The sequence below is a fragment of the Salvelinus alpinus genome, chromosome 31 (assembly GCF_045679555.1).
Source record: "Salvelinus alpinus chromosome 31, SLU_Salpinus.1, whole genome shotgun sequence".
Lineage (NCBI taxonomy): Eukaryota > Metazoa > Chordata > Actinopteri > Salmoniformes > Salmonidae > Salvelinus > Salvelinus alpinus.
The window spans coordinates 31,170,500-31,189,797 of record NC_092116.1 but is presented as its reverse complement, the minus strand read 5'-3'; the positions used below and the strand labels follow the sequence as shown (position 1 = coordinate 31,189,797).

Here is a 19,298-nt window from a genome sequence, read left to right as displayed (position 1 = left end):
CTCTCTCGCTCGCGCTCTCTCTCGCTCTCGCTCTCTCTCCCTCAACTCTCACGCTCTCTCTCTCAACTCTCAAGCTCTCTCTCTCAACTCTCACGCTCTCTCTCTCAACTCTCACGCTCTCTCTCTCAACTCTCACGCTCTCTCTCTCAACTCTCACGCTCTCTCTCTCAACTCTCACGCTCTCAACTCTCTCTCAACTCTCACAGCTCTCTCTCACGCTCTCTCCCTCTCTCACGCTCTCTCTCACTGGTCTATCATGATCTGGGATCTTCCCGATGGAGAGAAGCACAAGATTGAACGTCACTCAACTTTCAAGAGTTTTCCTTGTTAACGCTATCAACATTTCCCTTTTACTGTGGGAATTGTGATCGCATCAAAACAAAACTAACTATGCAAGACATTTTGCTGTAGGCAGAACGCGTTGGAGTAGGATTCTATTGCATTGACAGGCACGACTCTACACAGACCGGTGCGGTCTAACCAATCAGAGCTGCAGTTGGCCTATATGCAAATAGACCATTGCCATATATGGATCTGTGCCATTTACTTTGAACTGGACTGTGTTTACAGTATGAGTGGTCGTGAGGAGATGGACTGGACTATGTTTACAGCATGAGTGGTCATGAGTAGATGCAGTGATTTTGAAATCAAAGCGAGAGCTGCATGTAGTCACGTGTGCACATTGTGTTCATATCCTTTGCCAGTTAGTGAGTTATTAGCCCAGTTATAGATCAGTTGTAGTCAGAAATAGGGGAGTGACTGCTTCCTACAAGGGCACATAATGTATACATTTCTAGACATCTTTGAAAAGCCAGTCAGGTAAAGAGCTTTTTTTTTGTCTTAAAGGGGCAGTGTTGTATTTTGAGACATGCTTGAATAAGCTAAGTAGCCAATAGGCAGAGCGTAGCATAATTGGTCTGATTCTCTGTAATAATGGTATGGGAATCATTTATTTTATTTTGTAATGTGGTTTCTTGCATCAAACAACATGTCCAGTCACCTCCTTGTCTGAAGGACAAGTGGATAAACAGATTAATGTCAAGCCCTGCACGAATTTTTTCAAAAGTCTTATGGAATGTAGTCCTACATTGAACACCACACATTGTCTGCTACTGTAGGCTGAACGATAGAACAGCTATTTCCATGTTAAAATGTTATGGGATGCATTTTCTCCATTGTTTTTGATGGTAGGCCTCTCTGGTTGTGATCAAATAGCCACAGTAGCCTACTTGACCACTTTTATAAATGTAACTTAAAGCCTCAGTGTTCACAGTCAAACTGTAACTTAAAGCCTCAGTGTTCAGTCAAACTGTAACTTAAAGCCTCAGTGTTCACAGTCAAACTGTAACTTAAAGCAGGTACAGCCTCGGTGTTCACAGTAAAACTGTAATTTAAAGCGGGTACAGCCTCAGTGTTCACAGTAAAACTGTAACTTAAAGCCTCAGTGTTCACAGTCAAACTGTAACTTAAAGCAGGTACAGCCTCGGTGTTCACAGTAAAACTGTAATTTAAAGCCTCGGTGTTCACAGTCAAACTGTAACTTAAAGCGAGTACAGCCTCAGTGTTCACAGTCAAACTGTAACTTAAAGTGGGTACAGCCTCAGTGTTCACAGTATAACTGTAACTTAAAGTGGGTACAGCCTCAGTGTTCACAGTATAACTGTAACTTAAAGCGGGTACAGCCTCAGTGTTCACAGTAAACGTGCGCTGGAAGTTGCACAGAATTTTCACAACGTTCAAGTTTGCACTCAGCAGACCTGAAATTTACTCGGTGCCGAAAACTATTTTAGGGAACATTGGTCCTGGTCTGAGGTCCTGGTCTGTCTCATCATCCTCTCAGAAAGACGACGTGTATGTGGGTCAGATTGGTGCGGTAACAGACACACACAGTACATCGCTCCATAGTAGGGCCAAATCTTCATAAATATGATACATTTTAAATCTACTGATGTCTTGCCAAATATAGTAGACCTGACCCTCAGAACTCACCTTCCATTACCCCTGTTGACTCAGTAGACCTGACCCTCAGAACTCACCTTCCATTACCCCTGTTGACTCAGTAGACCTGACCCTCAGAACTCACCTTCCATTACCCCTGTTGACTCAGTAGACCTGACCCTCAGAACTCACCTTCCATTACCCCTGTTGACTCAGTAGACCTGACCCTCAGAACTCACCTTCCATTACCCCTGTTGACTCAGTAGACCTGACCCTCAGAACTCACCTTCCATTACCCCTGTTGACTCAGTAGACCTGACCCTCAGAACTCACCTTCCATTACCCCTGTTGACTCAGTAGACCTGACCCTCAGAACTCACCTTCCATTACCCCTGTTGATTTTATTCATGTGCATTACATGAAGCAACACCTGAGGGAATGGCATCTCAAATGATTGCTGCATTTTTAGTTGTTACAGGCTGGAAAGTGATAATCATTCTTCATAATTAAGTGAAAGACCCTCTGCATTTACAAGTTGGCTCACCGATATGATATTATTTACGAACCAATATTTAAAAAAAAAACATTTTTATTTTTATTTAATTTTTTACAGTAATGCTTATTTTCTAAAAGTGTGTGTGCTGTCTCTTTAAGACCCATGACATCATTCTCACACAGCCAGTTTGAGGCCAGATAGAACAACTATGACCTTGAGACGTGAGGCTGGGGAGATTAAGTGGATGAACGTTTTTGGTGACAATCGGCTTTTAAAATCAGCATTATTTTGTGTTTATATTATGCATATCACAAACAAAGTACCCTGCTAGGGTAGTGAATTGATGTTAGCTTCAGCTGTTAGCTAGCAAGGAAAGTTAGCATACAAAGCCAGGGAGCTACCAGTATCTTCCTGCATTGTAAAGTGTTCTAGCCTGTAATGAACATTGTTTTGTGAACAGTAATTAAACATTTTCAGCATTTCTACATTCCGTGTTGCATTATTCAAGTGTGTTAACTAATGTACAGCATAACATGATACAGTCCAGACTCCCAGTGGTTCCTCAGGACAGACTAGAGTCAGTATGAGAGAGGAGATAACATGATACAGTCCAGACTCCCAGTGAGTTCAGTGGATCCCCAGGACAGACTAGAGTCAGTATGAGAGAGGAGATAACATGATACAGTCCAGACTCCCAGTGGATCCTCAGTCCAGACTCCCAGTGGTTCCTCAGGACAGACTCCCAGTGGTTCCTCAGGACAGACTAGAGTCAGTATGAGAGAGGAGATAACATGATACAGTCCAGACTCCCAGTGGTTCCTCAGGACAGACTAGAGTCAGTATGAGAGGGGAGATAACATGATACAGTCCAGACTCCCAGTGGTTCCTCAGGACAGACTAGAGTCAGTATGAGAGGGGAGATAACATGATACAGTCCAGACTCCAAGTGGTTCCTCAGGACAGACTAGAGTCAGTATGAGAGAGGAGATAACATGATACAGTCCAGACTCCCAGTGGTTCCTCAGGACAGACTAGAGTCAGTATGAGAGGGGAGATAACATGATACAGTCCAGACTCCCAGTGGTTCCTCAGGACAGACTAGAGTCAGTATGAGAGGGGAGATAACATGATACAGCCCAGACTCCCAGTGGTTCCTCAGGACAGACTAGAGTCAGTATGAGAGAGGAGATAACATGATACAGCCCAGACTCCCAGTGGTTCCTCAGGACAGACTAGAGTCAGTATGAGAGGGGAGATAACATGATACAGCCCAGACTCCCAGTGGTTCCTCAGGACAGACTAGAGTCAGTATGAGAGGGGAGATAACATGATACAGCCCAGACTCCCAGTGGTTCCTCAGGACAGACTAGAGTCAGTATGAGAGGGGAGATAACATGATACAGCCCAGACTCCCAGTGGTTCCTCAGGACAGACTAGAGTCAGTATGAGAGAGGAGATAACATGATACAGCCCAGACTCCCAGTGGTTCCTCAGGACAGACTAGAGTCAGTATGAGAGAGGAGATAACATGATACAGTCCAGACTCCCAGTGGTTCCTCAGGACAGACTAGAGTCAGTATGAGAGGGGAGATAACATGATACAGTCCAGACTCCCAGTGGTTCCTCAGGACAGACTAGAGTCAGTATGAGAGGGGAGATAACATGATACAGTCCAGACTCCCAGTGGTTCCTCAGGACAGACTAGAGTCAGTATGAGAGGGGAGATAACATGATACAGCCCAGACTCCCAGTGGTTCCTCAGGACAGACTAGAGTCAGTATGAGAGGGGAGATAACATGATACAGTCCAGACTCCCAGTGGTTCCTCAGGACAGACTAGAGTCAGTATGAGAGGGGAGATAACATGATACAGCCCAGACTCCCAGTGGTTCCTCAGGACAGACTAGAGTCAGTATGAGAGGGGAGATAACATGATACAGCCCAGACTCCCAGTGGTTCCTCAGGACAGACTAGAGTCAGTATGAGAGAGGAGATAACATGATACAGCCCAGACTCCCAGTGGTTCCTCAGGACAGACTAGAGTCAGTATGAGAGAGGAGATAACATGATACAGCCCAGACTCCCAGTGGTTCCTCAGGACAGACTAGAGTCAGTATGAGAGAGGAGATAACATGATACAGCCCAGACTCCCAGTGGTTCCTCAGGACAGACTAGAGTCAGTATGAGAGAGGAGATAACATGATACAGTCCAGACTCCCAGTGGTTCCTCAGGACAGACTAGAGTCAGTATGAGAGAGGAGATAACATGATACAGTCCAGACTCCCAGTGGTTCCTCAGGACAGACTAGAGTCAGTATGAGAGAGGAGATAACATGATACAGCCCAGACTCCCAGTGGTTCCTCAGGACAGACTAGAGTCAGTATGAGAGGGGAGATAACATGATACAGCCCAGACTCCCAGTGGTTCCTCAGGACAGACTAGAGTCAGTATGAGAGAGGAGATAACATGATACAGCCCAGACTCCCAGTGGTTCCTCAGGACAGACTAGAGTCAGTATGAGAGAGGAGATAACATGATACAGTCCAGACTCCCAGTGGTTCCTCAGGACAGACTAGAGTCAGTATGAGAGGGGAGATAACATGATACAGCCCAGACTCCCAGTGGTTCCTCAGGACAGACTAGAGTCAGTATGAGAGAGGAGATAACATGATACAGTCCAGACTCCCAGTGGTTCCTCAGGACAGACTAGAGTCAGTATGAGAGAGGAGATAACATGATACAGTCCAGACTCCCAGTGGTTCCTCAGGACAGACTAGAGTCAGTATGAGAGAGGAGATAACATGATACAGCCCAGACTCCCAGTGGTTCCTCAGGACAGACTAGAGTCAGTATGAGAGGGGAGATAACGGCTAGCCGTGAGTGAAGTGGAGCAGGAATACTGCCCTCGGTCTATAATGGGACATCGGCGGCGCTGATAGACAGACTTGATCCTCTGTCCATCAGTAGAAGACGTGAGACACATTTGACAGAAGTACTGAAAGTCACAAAACATCTTAAACACGCAGACACACACACATAAAACACGCTGCAATGCACTGCCTCTTGACTCACATCTACACAACACACACACTGACCAAGGCAACACTCTGTCCTGTAGACACACACTGACCAAGGCAACACTCTGTCCTGTAGACACACACTGACCAAGACAACACTCTGTCCTGTAGAGACACACTGACCAAGATAACACTCTGTCCTGTAGAGACACACTGACCAAGATAATAACACTCTGTCCTGTAGAGACACACTGACCAAGATAACACTCTGTCCTGTAGAGACACACTGACCAAGATAACACTCTGTCCTGTAGAGACACACTGACCAAGATAACACTCTGTCCTGTAGACACACACTGACCAAGATAACACTCTGTCCTGTAGAGACACACTGACCAAGACAACACTCTGTCCTGTAGAGACACACTGACCAAGATAACACTCTGTCCTGTAGACACACACTGACCAAGATAACACTCTGTCCTGTAGACACACACTGGCCAAGACAACACTCTGTCCTGTAGAGACACACTGACCAAGATAACACTCTGTCCTGTAGACACACACTGACCAAGATAACACTCTGTCCTGTAGAGACACACTGACCAAGATAACACTCTGTCCTGTAGAGACACACTGACCAAGATAACACTCTGTCCTGTAGACACACACTGACCAAGATAACACTCTGTCCTGTAGAGTCACACTGACCAAGATAACTCTCTGTCCTGTAGAGACACACTGACCAAGATAATAACACTCTGTCCTGTAGAGACACACTGACCAAGATAATAACACTCTGTCCTGTAGAGACACACTGACCAAGATAATAACACTCTGTCCTGTAGAGACACACTGACCAAGATAACACTCTGTCCTGTACTGACACACTGACCAAGATAACACTCTGTCCTGTACTGACACACTGACCAAGATAACACTCTGTCCTGTAGACACACACTGACCAAGATAACACTCTGTCCTGTAGAGACACACTGACCAAGACAACACTCTGTCCTGTAGAGACACACTGACCAAGATAACACTCTGTCCTGTAGAGACACACTGACCAAGATAATAACACTCTGTCCTGTAGAGACACACTGACCAAGATAATAACACTCTGTCCTGTAGAGACACACTGACCAAGATAACACTCTGTCCTGTGGAGACACACTGACCAAGATAACACTCTGTCCTGTAGAGACACACTGACCAAGATAACACTCTGTCCTGTAGACACACACTGACCAAGATAATAACACTCTGTCCTGTAGAGACACACTGACCAAGATAACACTCTGTCCTGTACTGACACACTGACCAAGATAATAACACTCTGTCCTGTAGAGACACACTGACCAAGATAACACTCTGTCCTCTAGAGACACACTGACCAAGATAACACTCTGTCCTGTAGAGACACACTGACCAAGATAATAACACTCTGTCCTGTAGAGACACACTGACCAAGATAATAACACTCTGTCCTGTAGAGACACACTGACCAAGATAATAACACTCTGTCCTGTAGAGACACACTGACCAAGATAACACTCTGTCCTGTGGAGACACACTGACCAAGATAACACTCTGTCCTGTAGAGACACACTGACCAAGACAACACTCTGTCCTGTAGAGACACACTGACCAAGATGATAACACTCTGTCCTGTAGAGACACACTGACCAAGACAACACTCTGTCCTGTAGAGACACACTGACTAAGATAATAACACTCTGTCCTGTAGAGACACACTGACCAAGATAACACTCTGTCCTGTAGAGACACACTGACCAAGATAACACTCTGTCCTGTAGAGACACACTGACCAAGATAACACTCTGTCCTGTAGACACACACTGACCAAGATAACACTCTGTCCTGTAGAGACACACTGACCAAGATAACTCTCTGTCCTGTAGAGACACACTGACCAAGATAACACTCTGTCCTGTAGACACACACTGACCAAGATAACACTCTGTCCTGTAGAGACACACTGACCAAGATAATAACACTCTGTCCTGTAGAGACACACTGACCAAGATAATAACACTCTGTCCTGTAGAGACACACTGACCAAGATAATAACACTCTGTCCTGTAGAGACACACTGACCAAGATAACACTCTGTCCTGTACTGACACACTGACCAAGATAACACTCTGTCCTGTACTGACACACTGACCAAGATAACACTCTGTCCTGTAGACACACACTGACCAAGATAACACTCTGTCCTGTAGAGACACACTGACCAAGACAACACTCTGTCCTGTAGAGACACACTGACCAAGATAACACTCTGTCCTGTAGAGACACACTGACCAAGATAATAACACTCTGTCCTGTAGAGACACACTGACCAAGATAATAACACTCTGTCCTGTAGAGACACACTGACCAAGATAACACTCTGTCCTGTGGAGACACACTGACCAAGATAACACTCTGTCCTGTAGAGACACACTGACCAAGATAACACTCTGTCCTGTTGACACACACTGACCAAGATAATAACACTCTGTCCTGTAGAGACACACTGACCAAGATAACACTCTGTCCTGTACTGACACACTGACCAAGATAATAACACTCTGTCCTGTAGAGACACACTGACCAAGATAACACTCTGTCCTGTAGAGACACACTGACCAAGATAACACTCTGTCCTGTAGAGACACACTGACCAAGATAATAACACTCTGTCCTGTAGAGACACACTGACCAAGATAACACACTGTCCTGTAGAGACACACTGACCAAGATAATAACACTCTGTCCTGTAGAGACACACTGACCAAGATAACACTCTGTCCTGTGGAGACACACTGACCAAGATAACACTCTGTCCTGTAGAGACACACTGACCAAGATAACACTCTGTCCTGTAGACACACACTGACCAAGATAATAACACTCTGTCCTGTAGAGACACACTGACCAAGATAACACTCTGTCCTGTACTGACACACTGACCAAGATAATAACACTCTGTCCTGTAGAGACACACTGACCAAGATAACACTCTGTCCTGTAGAGACACACTGACCAAGATAACACTCTGTCCTGTAGAGACACACTGACCAAGATAATAACACTCTGTCCTGTAGAGACACACTGACCAAGATAACACTCTGTCCTGTAGAGACACACTGACCAAGATGATAACACTCTGTCCTGTAGAGACACACTGACCAAGATAACACTCTGTCCTGTAGAGACACACTGACCAAGATAACACTCTGTCCTGTAGAGACACACTGACCAAGATAACACTCTGTCCTGTAGAGACACACTGACCAAGATAATAACACTGTCCTGTAGAGACACACTGGCCAAGATAATAACACTGTCCTGTAAAGACACACTGACCAAGATAACACTCTGTCCTGTAGAGACACACTGACCAAGATAACACTCTGTCCTGTAGAGACACACTGACCAACAGACAGACATATGATTGTTAGAAATACACTCTAGATGCCGGTAGAGAAAGATCTTGTTCTCTACAATTATTCTCTCTTTGACCCTCTCCTTCACTTGTTTGCTTTCTCTCTCTAGTGCTCTCTCTCTCTCTCTCTCTCTCTCTCTCTCTCTCTCTCTCTCTCTCTCTCTGTGTCTCTCTCTCTCTCTCTCTTAGTGTTCTCTCTAGTTCTCTCTTTCTCTAGTGCTCTCTCTCTCTCTCTCTCCATCTCTCTCTCTCTCTCTCTCTCTCCATCTCTCTCTCTCTCTCTCTCTCTCTCCATCTCTCTCTCCCATCTCTCTCTCTCTCTCTCTCAATTCAATTCAAGGGGCTTTATTGGCATGGGAAACATGTGTTAACATTGCCAAAGCAAGTGAGGTAGATAATATACAAAAGTTAAATGAACAATAAAAATTAACAGTAAACATTACACATACAGAAGTTTCAAAACAATAAAGACATGACAAATGTCATATTATATATATACAGTGTTGTAACAATGTACAAATGGTTAAAGTACACAAGGGAAAATAAATAAGCATAAATATGGGTTGTATTTACAATGGTGTTTGTTCTCTCTCTCTCTCACGTTCCCTCTCTCTCTCTCGTTCCATCTCTATCTCGTTCCCTCTCTCTCTCTCTAGTTCTCTCTCGTGCTCTTTCGTTCCCTCTCTCTCTCTCGTTCCCTCTCTCGTGCTCTTTCGTTCCCTCTCTCTCTCGTTCCCTCTCTCGTGCTCTTTCGTTCCCTCTCTCTCTCTCGTTCCCTCTCTCGTGCTCTTTCGTTCCCTCTCTCTCTCTCGTTCCCTCTCTCGTGCTCTTTCGTTCCCTCTCTCTTTCGTTCCCTCTCTCGTGTTCTCGCGTTCCCTCTCTCTCTCGTGCTCTTTCGTTCCCTCTCTCTCTCTCGTTCCCTCTCTCGTGCTCTTTCGTTCCCTCTCTCTCTCGTTCCCTCTCTCGTGCTCTTTCGTTCCCTCTCTCTTTCGTTCCCTCTCTCGTGTTCTCGCGTTCCCTCTCTCTCTCGTGCTCTTTCGTTCCCTCTCTCTCTCTCGTTCCCTCTCTCGTGCTCTTTCGTTCCCTCTCTCTCTCTCGTTCCCTCTCTCGTGCTCTTTCGTTCCCTCTCTCTCTCTCTCTCTCTCTCTCGTTCCCTCTCTCGTGCTCTTTCGTTCTCTCGCTACCTCTGTCTCTGTCCTGTGTCTCTTTCTCTCTTGGTATCCCCCCTCCCTCCAGCTCTCTCTTTCTGACTTACTGACTGACTGGTAGCACATGTTGTGTGCAACATTCTTTGTGTCGACTTACCTCACTCTCACCCCAGCTTCTGTGTGTGTGTGTGTGTGTGTGTGTGTGTGTGTGTGTCGCCTCTCTGTCAGGCTCTGATTAAATCCCTTACATCTACTTAGCTCTAACACACACACACACACACACACACACACACACACACACACACACACACACACACACACACACACACACACACAGGTCCCCTCCTTCCTTTACCCCAGCTAAATGCATTTACTCGGTTTGAATTTCTTTGTGTGTGTGTGTGTGTGTGTCGCCTCTCTGTCAGGCTCTGATTAAATCCCTTACATCTACTTAGCTCTAACACACACACACACACACACACACACACACACACACACACACACACACACACACACACACACACACACACACACACACACACACACACACACACACACACACAGGTCCCCTCCTTCCTTTACCCCAGCTAAATGCATTTACTCGGTTTGAATTTCTTTGTGTGTGTGTGTTAGGATAAAGGACAGAGAGAGAAGTGTGGCTACATCTCTGTGTGTTTGAGTGTCAGCAATGTGTTTGCCTTTGCCTGCGTGTGTGTCAATGCGCCTGTGTGCTGTGTCAGTGCAGCAGTGTTTTGTGTGTGGCCTGTAGGCAGGTGCAGTGACAGCTGGCTTGGGCAGCCCTAACCGAGGGGGAGGATGAGAGAGAGTAATGGAGAGAGCGCATGACAGATTATAGATACAAAGAGAAAACACTCGAAAGCGATAATTATTTTGGAACTTTTGAGTGTAATTTGTGAGTTTACTGTTCATTTTTTGTTTATTTCACTTTTGTTTATTTATTTCACTTGCTTTATCAATGTAAACACATGTTTCCCCGTGCTAATAAAGCCCTTAAATTGAATGGAGAGAGAGAACATCACGGAAGAGGGAGGAGAAAGGATCTGCTCCTGTAATTGGCTGTTGGAGGAAAAAGCCATGGAGATGTATTTATATCCTGAGGAGAAGAGAGCGACGGGAAAACAGAACGACAGAGATAAGAGTAGTGGAAAACAGAGAGAACAACGGAGGAAAAGAGAGAGAACAATGGAGATAAGAGGAGTGGAAAAGAGAGAGAACGACGGAGATAAGAGGAGGGAAAGAGAGAGAACGACAGAGATAAGAGGAGTGGAAAGAGAGAGAGAACGACGGAGATAAGAGGGGGAAAGAGAGAGAACGACAGAGAAGAGAGAGAACGACAGAGATAAGAGGAGTGGAAAGAGAGAGAACGACAGAGATAAGAGGGGGGGAAAGAGAGAGAACGACAGAGAAGAGAGAGAACGACAGAGATAAGAGGGGGGAAAGAGAGAGAGAACGACAGAGAAGAGAGAGAACGACGGAGATAAGAGGAGGGAAAGAGAGAGAACGACAGAGAAGAGAGAGAACGACAGAGATAAGAGGAGTGGAAAGAGAGAGAACGACAGAGATAAGAGGGGGGGAAAGAGAGAGAACGACAGAGAAGAGAGAGAACGACAGAGATAAGAGGGGGGAAAGAGAGAGAGAACGACAGAGATAAGAGGGGGGAAAGAGAGAGATAAGAGGGGGGAAAGAGAGAGAGAACGACAGAGAAGAGAGAGAACGACAGAGATAAGAGGAGTGGAAAGAGAGAGAGAACGACAGAGATAAGAGGGGGGGAAGAGGGAGAACGACAGAGAAGAGAGAGAAAGACAGAGATAAGAGGGGGGGAAAAGAGAGATAACGACAGATGGGGGCTGGAGAAAAGAGATGGTGGAGGACAGAGAGATGGGGGGAGAGAGGACAGCGAGATGGGGAGGGAAAGAAGGACAGAGAGAAACAGAGAGGGGGACGGGGAGAAACAGATGGGGGGAAAGTGGGAACGACAGAGAGAAACAGATGGAGAAGAGGGAAAAGAGAGATGGGGGGAATAGAGAGAGAGAAGGACAGGGATATGGGAGAGAGAAACAGATGGGGAAGAGAGAAGGGGGAAAAGAGAGAGAGACAAGGACAGAGGGAGATTGGAGAGACAAAAAGAGATGTAGGGAAAAGAGGGAGAAGGACAGAGAGAGAAAGAATAGTCATTAGAAATCTGAGATGGAGGGATAAAAATAGAAAAGAGGTCAGGGAGAGAGGGAGAGAGAGAGAGGGAGAGGGAGAGAAGACCAACTAAGCGTAGAAATAGTCATGTATTCAATAACACACATGGGTTGCATCTAGAGGTCGACCGATTTAATCGGCATTTTAATTAGGGGCGATTTCAAGTTTTCATAACCATCGGTCATCTGCCTTTTTGGACGCCGATTATGGCCGATTACATTGCAATCCACGAGGAGACTGCGTGGCAGGCTGACCACCTGTTACGCGAGTGCAGCATCAAAAGGACCTTGTGGCTGCAAGGAGCCAAGATAAGTTGCTAACTAGCATTAAACTTATCTTATGAAAAAACAATCAATCTTCACATAATCACTAGTTAACTACACATGGTTGATGATATTACTAGTTTAACTAGCTTGTCCAGCGTTGCATATAATCAATGCGGTGGCTGTTAATTTATCATCGAATCACAGCCTACTTCAACTTCGCCAAACGGGGGATGATTTAACAAAAGCGCATTCGCGAGAAAATGCACAAATGTACCTAACCATAAACATCAATGCCTTTCTTAAAATCAATACACAGAAGTCTCTTTTTTTTTTTTTTTTTTTTACCTGCATATTTAGTTAAAAGAAATTCATGTTAGCAGGCAATATTAACTAGGGAAATTGTGTCACTTCTCTTGTGTTCAGTGCAAGCAGAGTCAGGGTATATGCAGCAGTTTGGGCCGCCTGGCTCGTTGCGAACTGTGTGAAGACCATTTCTTCCTGACAAAGACCGTAATTAATTTGCCAGAATTTTACATAATTATGACATAACATTGAAGGTTGTGCAATGTAACAGGAATATTTAGACTTAGGGATGCCCCTCGTTAGATAAAACACGGAACGGTTTTGTATTTCATTGAAAGAATAAACGTTTTGTTTTCGAAATGATAGATTCCGGATTTGACCATATTAATGACCTACGGCTCGTATTTCTGTGTGTTATTATATTATAATTAAGTCTATGATTTGATAGCGCAGTCTGACTGAGCGGTGGTAGGCAGCAGCAGGCTCGTAAGCATTCATTCAAACAGCACTTTCCTGCGTTTGCCAGCAGCTCTTCGCAATGCTAGATGCACTGCACTGTTTATGACTTCAAGCCTATCAACTCCCGAGATTAGGCTGGTGTAACCGATGTGAAATGGCTAGCTAGTTAGCGGGGTGTGGGGTATTGTGATGTCATTATGGGGTATTGTGATGTCATTATGGGGTATTGTGATGTCATTATGGGGTATTGTGTGTATATTTGAGTAATAAAAAACAATTTAATCAACAAACAAAAAAAGTTTGTAACGTAACAGAATGTGGGGAAAAATGCAAGGGGTTCTGAATACTTTCCGAATGCACCGTAGATGTTGATTCATTCGTTCCTCCTCCCTCCCTCCCTCCCTCCCTCCCTCCCTCCCTCCCTCCCTCCCTCCCTCCCTCCCTCCCTCCTTTTTCCCTGAATGACAGGAGGAGGCCATACCAGAGTTGGAGATAGATGTGGATGAGCTGCTGGACATGCCCAGTGATGATGACAGAGGAGCCAGAGTTAAAGATCTCCTGGTAGACTGTTACAAACCTACTGAGGTACGTCAGTCCCACCGCCAGAGGACCACAATGGAAATAAGTGTTTCAACGTTTGTGTGTTATCCTGAATGATTTTAAATGCATTGTATTCATGTTTGAATTGTGGTTTTTATTTGTCAAATATATTATTGTCCAGCAACAACCCCTAGTCCCTACCACCTAGACAAGGGCTCTCCAGGACCGACATCGAACAGCCTTGTTTTCGGTCTATGTGAGGTACCTAAGGGGCTTGGTGTTGTTTCTGGACCATCCTCTGTCGGTCTTTGAGGCAAACCATTTTGAGAAGCCATTTTGTCTGTGTATGTTTTGACTTTGTACTAATGGTGTGTTTTGTCCCTCTTCTCTCCCTGTAGGATGTTTTTACTAATGGTGTGTTTTGTCCCTCTTCTCTCCCTGTAGGATGGTTTTACTAATGGTGTGTTGTGTCCCTCTTCTCTCCCTGTAGGATGTTGTTACTAATGGTGTGTTTTGTCCCTCTTCTCTCCCTGTAGGATGTTGTTACTAATGGTGTGTTTTGTCCCTCTTCTCTCCCTGTAGGATGGTGTTACTAATGGTGTGTTTTGTCCCTCTTCTCTCCCTGTAGGATGTTGTACTAATGGTGTGTGTTGTCCCTCTTCTCTCCCTGTAGGATGTTGTTACTAATGGTGTGTTTTGTCCCTCTTCTCTCCCTGTAGGATGGTGTTACTAATGGTGTGTTTTGTCCCTCTTCTCTCCCTGTAGGATGTTGTTACTAATGGTGTGTTTTGTCCCTCTTCTCTCCCTGTAGGATGTTGTTACTAATGGTGTGTTTTGTCCCTCTTCTCTCCCTGTAGGATGTTGTTACTAATGGTGTGTTTTGTCCCTCTTCTCTCCCTGTAGGATGTTGTTACTAATGGTGTGTTTTGTCCCTCTTCTCTCCCTGTAGGATGTTGTTACTAATGGTGTGTTTTGTCCCTCTACTCTCCCTGTAGGATGCTGTACTAATGGTGTGTTTTGTCCCTCTACTCTCCCTGTAGGATGCTGTACTAATGGTGTGTTTTGTCCCTCTTCTCTCCCTGTAGGATGCTGTACTAATGGTGTGTTTTGTCCCTCTTCTCTCCCTGTAGGATGTTGTTACTAATGGTGTGTTTTGTCCCTCTTCGCTCCCTGTAGGATGTTGTTACTAATGGTGTGTTGTCCCTCTTCTCTCCCTGTAGGATGTTGTTACTAATGGTGTGTTTTGTCCCTCTTCTCTCCCTGTAGGATGTTGTTACTAATGGTGTGTTTTGTCCCTCTTCTCTCCCTGTAGGATGCTGTTACTAATGGTGTGTTTTGTCCCTCTTCTCTCCCTGTAGGATGGTTTTACTAATGGTGTGTTTTGTCCCTCTTCTATCCCTGTAGGATGTTGTTACTAATGGTGTGTTTTGTCCCTCTTCTCTCCCTGTAGGATGGTTTTACTAATGGTGTGTTTTGTCCTTCTTCTCTCCCACTAGGATGGTGTTACTAATGGTGTGTTTTGTCCCTCTTCTCTCCCTGTAGGATGTTGTTACTAATGGTGTGTTTTGTCCCTCTTCTCTCCCTGTAGGATGTTGTTACTAATGGTGTGTTTTGTCCCTCTTCTCTTCCTGTAGGATGTTGTTACTAACAGTGTGTTTTGTCCCTCTTCTCTCCCTGTAGGATGTTGTTACTAATAGTGTGTTTTGTCCCTATTCTCTCCCTGTAGGATGTTGTTACTAATGGTGTGTTTTGTCCCTCTTCTCTTCCTGTAGGATGTTGTTACTAATGGTGTGTTTTGTCCCTCTTCTCTCCCTGTAGGATGCTGTACTAATGGTGTGTTTTGTCCCTCTTCTCTCCCTGTAGGATGCTGTACTAATGGTGTGTTTTGTCCCTCTTCTATCCCACTAGGATGCTGTACTAATGGTGTGTTTTGTCCCTCTTCTCTCCCTGTAGGATGTTTGTACTAATGGTGTGTTTTGTCCCTCTTCTCTCCCTGTAGGATGTTGTTACTAATGGTGTGTTTTGTCCCTCTTCTCTCCCTGTAGGATGTTGTTACTAATGGTGTGTTTTGTCCCTCTTCTCTCCCTGTAGGATGTTGTTACTAATGGTGTGTTTTGTCCCTCTTCTCTTCCTGTTGGATGCTGTACTAATGGTGTGTTTTGTCCCTCTTCTCTCCCTGTAGGATGCTGTTACTAATGGTGTGTTTTGTCCCTCTTCTCTTCCTGTAGGATGCTGTTACTAATGGTGTGTTTTGTCCCTCTTCTCTCCCTGTAGGATGTTTTTACTAATGGTGTGTTTTGTCCCTCTTCTCTCCCTGTAGGATGTTGTTACTAATGGTGTGTTTTGTCCCTCTTCTCTCCCTGTAGGATGTTTTTACTAATGGTGTGTTTTGTCCCTCTTCTCTCCCTGTAGGATGGTTTTACTAATGGTGTGTTTTGTCCCTCTTCTCTTTCTGTAGGATGTTGTTACTAATGGTGTGTTTTGTCCCTCTACTCTCCCTGTAGGATGTTTTTACTAATGGTGTGTTTTGTCCCTCTTCTCTCCCTGTAGGTGGTTGTTACTAATAGTGTGTGTTGTCCCTCTTCTCTCCCTGTAGGACTTTGTGTCTGATCTACTGGATAAGATACGTGGCATGCAGAAACTCACCACCCCCCAGAAGAAATAACCTCAACCCTGAGTCACCCCTCCTTCTATCCTCCTTCCTCCTGCCTCCCTCCCTCACTCTAACCTCACCCCACAGAAGAAATAGCCTCAACCCTGAGTCACCCCTCCTCCTTCTATCCTCCCTCCTCCTGCCTCCCGCCTCCCTCACTCACTCCAACCTCACCCCACAGAAGAAATAGGAGCATGGCTTCCTCAGAGATGGAGGAGGAGGAGGAAGAGGGAGGAGGAGAGGAGAGAAGGAGCAGAGGAGTAAGATAGGTGATTGAAGCAGCCAATCAGATCTAAGCAGGGTGTATGATGTCATGTCCTGTGATTTTTATTTTAATGTTTTATTTAGTTTACATTTATTTAGATTACATTTTTTAAAGGGATTTGTATTGTTGTTAAATGATCAAACGATCGGTCATATTTCTCATGTTAATGTGTGAACATAGCATACAATAATGTAGCTGTAAACCAAGCCCAGGATATATTCTGAGTTTTAGTACCTAAACCCAGGATATATTCTGAGTTTTAGGACCTAAACCCAGGATATATTCTGAGTTTTAGGACCTAAACCCAGGATATATTCTGAGTTTTAGGACCTAAACCCAGGATATATTCTGAGTTTTAGGACCTAAACCCAGGATATATTCTGAGTTTTAGGACCTAAACCCAGGATATATTGTGAGTTTTAGTACCTAAACCCAGGATATATTCTGAGTTTTAGGACCTAAACCCAGGATATATTGTGAGTTTTAGTACCTAAACCCAGGATATATTCTGAGTTTTAGTACCTAAACCCAGGATATATTGTGAGTTTTAGTACCTAAACCCAGGATATATTGTGAGTTTTAGGACCTAAACCCAGGATATATTGTGAGTTTTAGTACCTAAACCCAGGATATATTCTGTTTTAGTACCTAAACCCAGGATATATTCTGAGTTTTAGTACCTAAACCCAGGATATATTTTGAGTTTTAGTACCTAAACCCAGGATATATTCTGAGTTTTAGTACCTAAACCCAGGATATATTCTGAGTTTTAGAAGGAGTCCCAAAATGGCATGTTATTTATTACCTTCTATAGTCCATTACATTTGACCAGGGCTCTGGTCCAAAGTAGTGGACTAGGTTTAAAGGGTGCCATTTGGTGATGGGAGTGGCTCCTGTGTATAGTACAGTGTATATGTAGCTGTGTGTGTAGTCTCGACCACAGTGAAAACACACACCGGGGGACTTGACAAAGTGACCTTTTCTCTCTCTCTCTCTCTCTCTAGTTCTGTCTCTTTATCACTGTTTATTGTTCTGTCAGATATGTCATGCTCCATAATGTGCAGGTAAGGCCTTTGTCAGTGAGGACTCTTGTTGAGAGATTTCAGGAGACGAGTAAACCAATGAGGGAGGAGGGAGGGAGGGACAGAGGGGGGGGGGGGGGCACTGGGTAGTGGAAAATGTGTCGATGTGTTCATCCAAATAGCCACACACACACACACACACACACACACACACACACACACACACACACACACACACACACACACACACACACACACACACACAGAGGGAACAGCAGAAACACAGACCACAGCTGCTGCTCCTTCATACTCTCACACAGATGTGAACACTGGTACACACACACACATAAACACACGCTGGCGCTCTCTCGTCAACACACACACGGGAAGGAGGGGTGGGTATAATCATTGAGAGGGATAAATGGAGAGAATCAGAGGTCTTACTCTTCCTGGCTTGGCTGCCTCACAAGGCCTTAGTGTTGCCAATCATGCAGCTCTCTCACTCACCCCATGTCTCTCTGGCCCTCACTCCTTCCTCTGTCTCCTTCCCTTTCTACTTCCAGCAATCTATAGATGACTCCATCCCTCACTCCTTCCTCTGTCTCCTTCTCTCTCACTCCCTCTCTCCTTCCCACCCTCCATCCCTCTCTCCTTCCCACCCTCCATCTTTCTCTCCTTCCCACCCTCCATCCCTCTCTCCTTCCCACCCTCCATCCCTCTCTCCTTCCCACCCTCCATCCCTCTCTCCTTCCCACCCTCCATCCCTCTCTCCTTCCCACCCTCCATCCCTCTCTCCTTCCCACCCTCCATCCCTCTCTCCCTCCATCCCTCTCTCCCTCCATCCCTCTCTCCCTCCATCCCTCTCTCCTTCCCACCCTCCATCCCTCTCTCCTTCCCACCCTCCATCCCTCTCTCCTTCCCACCCTCCATCCCTCTCTCCTTCCCACCCTCCATCCCTCTCTCCTTCCCACCCTCCATCCCTCTCTCCTTCCCACCCTCCATCCCTCTCTCCTTCCCACCCTCCATCCCTCTCTCCTTCCCACCCTCCATCCCTCTCTCCTTCCCACCCTCCATCCCTCTCTCCTTCCCACCCTCCATCCCTCTCTCCTTCCCACCCTCCATCCCTCTCTCCTTCCCACCCTCCATCCCTCTCTCCCTCCATCCCTCTCTCCCTCCATCCCTCTCTCCCTCCATCCCTCTCTCCTTCCCACCCTCCATCCCTCTCTCCTTCCCACCCTCCATCCCTCTCTCCTTCCCACCCTCCATCCCTCTCTCCTTCCCACCCTCCATCCCTCTCTCCTTCCCACCCTCCATCCCTCTCTCCTTCCCACCCTCCATCCCTCTCTCCTTCCCACCCTCCATCCCTCTCTCCTTCCCACCCTCCATCCCTCTCTCCTTCCCACCCTCCATCCCTCTCTCCTTCCCACCCTCCATCCCTCTCTCCTTCCCACCCTCCATCCCTCTCTCCTTCCCACCCTCCATCCCTCTCTCCTTCCCACCCTCCATCCCTCTCTCCCTCCATC

General features: G+C 45.7%; 1 protein-coding gene across 1 annotated transcript in view; it reads left to right on the top strand.

Moving 5' to 3' along the window:
- LOC139561238 (protein phosphatase 1 regulatory subunit 14B-like) overlaps window positions 1-18,038 on the top strand; it is a 54,027-nt gene extending 35,989 nt beyond the window's left edge. Inside the window, exons 2-3 of the mRNA XM_071378209.1 lie at window positions 13,764-13,880; window positions 16,432-18,038. Coding sequence (XP_071234310.1) covers window positions 13,764-13,880; window positions 16,432-16,500 — 186 coding nt within the window. The 3' untranslated portion in view covers window positions 16,501-18,038. The remainder of the gene's footprint in view (window positions 1-13,763; window positions 13,881-16,431) is intronic.
- The last annotated feature ends 1,260 nt before the right edge of the window (window positions 18,039-19,298 follow it).